At 38.6% G+C, this 6,338-nt stretch overlaps 2 protein-coding genes across 2 annotated transcripts; both read left to right on the plus strand.

The window, feature by feature from the left end:
- Positions 1-686: 686 nt before the first annotated feature.
- Positions 687-1,948, plus strand: LOC122065739 (uncharacterized protein At2g29880-like). The gene is made up of 2 exons (XM_042629590.1): positions 687-1,296; positions 1,388-1,948. Exons 1-2 carry the CDS (start codon positions 964-966, stop codon positions 1,946-1,948), a joined length of 894 nt encoding a protein of 297 aa, XP_042485524.1. The 5' UTR covers positions 687-963.
- A 347-nt stretch (positions 1,949-2,295) lies between these two features.
- On the plus strand, positions 2,296-3,718 carry LOC122065740. Its single transcript, XM_042629591.1, has 3 exons — positions 2,296-2,790; positions 2,895-3,126; positions 3,222-3,718. The coding sequence occupies exons 1-3, from the start codon at positions 2,296-2,298 to the stop codon at positions 3,716-3,718; spliced, it is 1,224 nt and encodes a 407-aa protein (XP_042485525.1).
- The last annotated feature ends 2,620 nt before the right edge of the window (positions 3,719-6,338 follow it).

Consider the following 6,338-nt stretch of genomic DNA (forward strand, 5'->3'; position numbering starts at 1 on the left):
GCATGGTTGATTAACATGGGAAACAAATGTTGGATGGATCTTCTTGTCAACCTAATGTGGGGTTATAAAAGTATCGCTATATAGGATTATTGCGTTGCAGTAGAATGTAGGATTGACAGTTTAGCCAAAGTATGAATAAGCAGAGTTACTCAAGAACTGTTGTGATCTTAATTTATTTCAATGTCATGGCACTTTGGACATTGGTGACTCCTCTGTGAAAACATAATCAAGATTGTCAACACAAAAGACTATATTAAGAAAGAGAGAGGGTTTCCCTAAAAGGCAACATGCCCCTGCATCAGCAACGGGCCTGAGATTTCCACCCTTCAAGAGGGGTAGGTCTTTCAGTTTTCAATCTTTTATTGGGTTTGGGTCTATTGGTCAGTTATCGGTCCTTTATAGATCAGTTTCCAATAAATAAAAATTATCTTAATTAGTAAAGAAACTTCAACTAGCATTTTTTTTCTTCTTTATTAGAAGAAAATTTGAATCCCTGCTCCCTATAATGGGAGATGAGGAAATATAATTGGTCACTTCTACCTTTCTTGTCTTGCTGGTGACCTTTTAGACTTTACTTCCAATTCTCTCTCTCTCTCTCAATGTGGTTGTTTTCATAGTGAAAGGATCCTTTCCCCCACCCCCTTTCCTCTCTTTTTTTCTATCCATAGCTCATGAGATGACAAGAATTGGAACTTTTATTATACTTTTGAAAATTAGACTTTTGAAACCTTTAAGGTTAACCCATTAATGTTTGTGGCTGCAATGGATTTTGCATTGTTTTCCATTGTGTTTCTATAAAAGGGTTCAAGATTGGATGGTTTTGAGATCATTAGGCTGCTTGATATTTATTTTCTTATCTGGTTGTTTGCATGAATCACTTGTAATCTGGATTGTTCTCCAGATTGCATTGTTTTCCATTGTGTTTCTTTAAGGTTACCTTCCCTCTAATGATTGTTCAGAGATATGAGATCCCCAATATCCCCAACCCCCAAAAGTACTACTATAATCTGGAATGAAGCAGAGCTAAGATCATTCATCAATCTCATGGTTGATAATGTCCGAAACGGATTGAAGACAAACTCAACATTCACAAAGGTTGGTTGGGACAACATTACAAAAGGGCTTGAAGCCGAATTCAAAAGGCCCTTTGCGAAAGTACAACTACGTAACAAGATGAATAAGTTACGCAAGGAGTACAACAGCTTCAGGGCTTTGTTAGAAACAACTGGTTTTGGATGGGATGCGAATGCTCGGACTGCCACAGCTGATGATTCAGTATGGGAATCTTCTATTCAAGTATGAATATGATTTTTGGTTTATAGAGGGTAATTTTTTGTCAATTTTTGAAAAAAATGTGATGATTAATTGAAAATATTTTGAATAACAGGGAAACAAGGATTGGGCAAAGTATAGAAGAAATGGTCTCCCCATGTGGCCAGAGTTGTTAGAGATCTTCTCCGACTCTAGTGCCCGTGGGGATAGAGGTCTGTCACAGGCAACAGTTGTCACTCTAACGTCAACTAACCTTGAAATTGATGATGATTTACATGACACTGATAATTATGACAGTGATGCTTGTACTGGGACACCCAAGGGGTCAGCTCCTCCGAAGCGGCGACTTGATAGGACTCCTACGGATCGTAGGAGGAAGAGCCACACACGGACATTGACGAACTCCGCTGAGGACTTTAGAACCTTCGTCCGATGGAGGATGGAAAAGGGATCAACCTCTGCCACCTCAGCAGTTACCCGACCACCTGACCCTATTGTTGATGGACCATATAGCATGATCAGCTGTCAGAAGCTACTGGACAGTTTGGAGGATATCCCGACTGATTTGTATGTGTTAGCGCAGCGTAAGATACACAGTGACCCTGGGTGGCGCATGTCTTTTGTTGAAGTGAGACCTGACAGGAGATTATGGATGATACATGGCCTGAAGGAGTGAAAGTAACAGTTTTTGAAAGCACGAATGAACTTTGAAATGTTTTGTTTGGATTTTATATGACTTGATATTGACTGACACACTGATGTCTTTTATCGTACTATGGTTGATGTTGATGTTTGACTTATGGATGCTTTGTTTTATTTTGATTGCATGTGTTTCAAATTTCTAGTAGTAGAGATGACTGTTTATGATTGTGAAATATTATGCCTTTTATATTATTGTGTGTTTATTGATCAGCTTTGGGATAATTTCACTACTGATGACTTGTTATTAGATTAGAATGCTATTAGATGGTACATTTATGGACTCTATTCCTTTATATATTGAATGTGTCCATTCATACAGGGATGTCAAATCAATTTCCAACCGACATCACCGGGTCATCGTCAGACGATGATGACATGGTTATAGTTCACCAGTTCCAAAACATTCTCAGTATGTATAGGATGAGAGAACCTCTGAATGATAGTAGTTACATAGGACCTGTTAGGGTAGCTGAGGTTCTTGCAGGTCATGCTGACGTGTGTTACCAAGAGTTTAGACTCGAGAGACATGTATTTCTCAACCTGCGAGACCGAATGGTACATAGAGGCTGGCTAGCGGATAGTCGTTTCATTCGAGTAGATGAGCAGCTAGCGATGTTCCTCATGATAGTAGGTCAAGGTTTGAGTAATAGACAAATGCAATGTCGATTCAATCGTTCAGGACAGACGATTAGTGTTGTCTTCCACACGGTGCTGCAAGCAATGCTAAATTTGTCACTAGAGACGATCAGGCCACCAAATTTTTATGTGGTACCTCCAGAGATAACCAACAATCCAAAGTACTATCCATATTTCAAGGTAACTGAGACTTCTGATGGTGATTATTTATTTCGATGTTTCGAATGAAATATCAATGCAATTTACACAATTATATGGATTAACTTATGTTCAATGGAAAATAGGATTGCATTGGTGCTATTGATGGCACCCATATAAGTGCCATCGTACGTAGGTCGGAAGAGACACGTTATCGTAATCGAAAGGGTATGATCACACAAAATGTTATGTGTGCATGTTCATTCGACATGCGATTCACATTTGTGTATGCGGGTTGGGAGGGTAGTGCACATGATGCAAGGGTATTGGAAGCAGCAAGAACCAATGATAACTTAGGGTTTCCTCATCCCCCATCAGGTAAAAATGTATTATGAATTTTTCTGTTGTCTTTCCACATATAGTAGACAGGGAATATAGATCTAATCCCATAAATGTTTTCATAATATTTGAAGGCAAATATTATATTGTTGACTCGGGCTACGCCAGTCAACTGGGGTACTTGGTGCCATTCCGAGGACAACGGTATCACTTGCAAGATTATGGTGAAGGTAGGCCTGGACCGAGGACAGCTAAGGAATTGTTCAATCATAGACATTCGTCACTGCGGAATGTTATTGAGAGAACATTCGGTGTATTGAAAAATAGATTCCACATATTAAAAAGTATGAAGGCGTACGATATTGAAGATCAGTCAAGAATCGTGGTCGCCTGTTGTGGGCTCCACAATTACATTAAGGAACAAGCTATTCAAGATCAGTTGTTCAATGAGCTTGGAAGTGAACAACAAATTGATGACCCAATGAATCCTGATACTCCTGCGTACCATGCTTCCGCATCTGATGTCTCCCAGCGACTATCTGCAAGACAAATGTCTATAGTGCGTCTTAATATAGCCAACCAACTGGCAATTTCAAGGAGAATGTCTACAATTTTGTTAAATCGATCCTGAACTTTTGGTAAATGAATTTTTTATGTATTAAAAGGTAGACGCAGAAATTAGGTCACAATTTTTCCTAAATACCGTGTGTATGGGGTGTTAGTAAAAATACTTCTGTTCGCTTCATAATGTTTACATTGTGATGACTTGTAATATTTCTGCTGTACAAATGTCTTCCACTGACCCCGCAATGGCAAGGTGTGACTACTGTAATCAGTTGTGCGATAAGTACACAACAAAAAATGGACCTAATAGAGGAAAAACGTTCTTCAAATGCCCAAGGCTTAATGAATATTTTATGAGGGTAGATGAATTTCGCTTATGTGATTGTGGCGAGGGACAGTGCAAGGTACGCGTCGCGAAGACAGCAACGAACTTAGGTCGTCGTTTCTGGTGTTGTCCTAAATCCAATGGGGTATAATTATTTTATTTTATTTTTTAATCAGCATATTATTCGACCTATATTATCTGAATATATTTCAAAACTAAATTGATGAGTACTTGCAGCCCCTTGATCGAGGTTGCAAATTTTTTCGATGGATTTATGGAGACATCAATTTGACAAGTGCACAGTCTTCCGATTGTGGAACAAGCAATTCAATGGTTGGAGCTCAGCCTTCTCCATCAGCACCTTCCTCTGATTTTGTGAAAGGTTATTTGGAAAGAGCAATCAAAGGTGAAAAGGAGAAGTCTAGAGTACTAAAAAACGAAATGGATGTGTCTGAGGAAAAGCGAAGGATATATACCGATATCCTAGAGGCCATTAATAACATAGACATAAATAAATGTGGTAGTTAGAGGGTAATGACCAACTATTGGAAACTTGTAAGACATATGGCATAAACATGGAAATATTTGCATTTTAATCTACTATTATGAGGGGAGTGACATATAATGTTTCGTAACATTATGATGTAAGTTCGAGATAAGGTGTACTTGGTAGTTGTAGGTATGATTAAAATGAAGGGTCATGAGTTTCTGAAGAAAGTAAGGCTCCGTTTGGTATCGTTCTAAAAAAACGTTTCTGGAGTTTTTTTCGTTCTATTGGAACGAAAAACTAAATCTTTTGTTTGGTCCGTTTCTGTTTTTCTAAAACAAAAAGTGGAAAAAAAAAACTGAAAAAACGAGATTAGACGGAACTCCATTCCCAGTTCCGTTCCATTTTACAAAAAAAAAAAAAAAAAAATCTCGATTAAAATCTGAAATTTTGAAACACCATTTTTCGTTTAAAAACTACGTTTTGACACAGAAACTGAAATTTTCGTTTTTGACACGAAACGGTGTTTCTGGAACAGAAACGATACCAAACGGGCCCTAACAATAGTGGATTTATGCCCATTAAGGTTTCTTATAAACATCATATTCTGTCCAAAATGTTCCCAGAAATAAAATTTATCAAACACCTTCTTACCCGTTTCTGTTTCCAGAAACAAGAATTATCAAACACCCTTCTTACCTGTTTCTGTTTCCAGAAACAGTAATTTCTGTTTCCAGAAACAGTAATTTCTGTTTCTGCCGTTTCTTGAAACAGAAACAGCAGAAGCGTTATCAAACGGGCCCTTAGTCTTGTTTGTTCTTCTTTTCCCTTTACTTTCGAATGGAGGTGATTAATCTATACATATTATTAAAAATAAAATAAAAGGGACCAAAAAAAATCAAGACCCAAATGGATTGACGAAATATTTTCAATTTGTAATCAAGTTACATTGGCTTATGTTTGGTTTTGATTTTACATGTATATACATAAGGTAATTATTAAGAACATCTTTTTTTTAAAAGGTTTTTGAATTCTTATTGAATTACCATTGTTCTGGTCTCGGGTTTTTATCAGATTCTGTTAAGTTTGTCTCGAATTCTTAACCCATTTTGAAGATTGACCCGATCCGACATATTTTGGTGGCGACCCGAATGGGAATTTTTCTGAGATCTGTAATGAAAGCAGAGGGGTTGGGCCGATAGGCCCAAGACCGGAGCCCATCATTGATCTCGTATGGGGGTGCGGGGGCATAGCCCCCTCGGTATGGTTCGATCGGATCGACCGCGACCCGATGGGTCGACCCACGATTTTGGAGTATATATAATGTACTGTTGCTTGTTGAGAAAGTCATTGTATTCCAGGGTTTTCACGCAGCTAGGGTTTCAGGACGAGTTTTTCCTCGCCGCTGCTAGGGTGTAATTTCTCTTTTGCATAGTGAATCATCTTCTTCTTCACCCGAGGACGTAGCACACCACCCTGGTGTGTGAACCTCGTTAAATCTCTATGTCGTACGGATATATTGTCTCTTTATTATTCGTGTTTCTTGGTGTTTGATCTTACAAACTGGTATCAGAGCTCTGGGTTACTTCGATCCATGGCTTCAAGAAATATGATGTTGATAGGTTCGACGGCAACATCAGTTTTAGTTTATGACAGGTTCGAATGATGGCTATTCTCACGCAGCAGGGTTTGAAGAAAACCCTATTTGGGAAGGCGAAGAAACCTGCAACTATGTCCGATGATGATTGGAATGATTTAGATGATAAAGCCCTTTCAGCTATTCAGTCGTGTCTTTCGAATAATGTTCTACAGGAAGTTCTCTCAGAGAAAACGGCTGCAGAGTTATGGGTGAAGTTAGAGAACCTCTACCTCACC

The sequence above is a fragment of the Macadamia integrifolia genome, unplaced genomic scaffold (genome assembly GCF_013358625.1).
Source record: "Macadamia integrifolia cultivar HAES 741 unplaced genomic scaffold, SCU_Mint_v3 scaffold2108, whole genome shotgun sequence".
Classification (NCBI taxonomy): domain Eukaryota; kingdom Viridiplantae; phylum Streptophyta; class Magnoliopsida; order Proteales; family Proteaceae; genus Macadamia; species Macadamia integrifolia.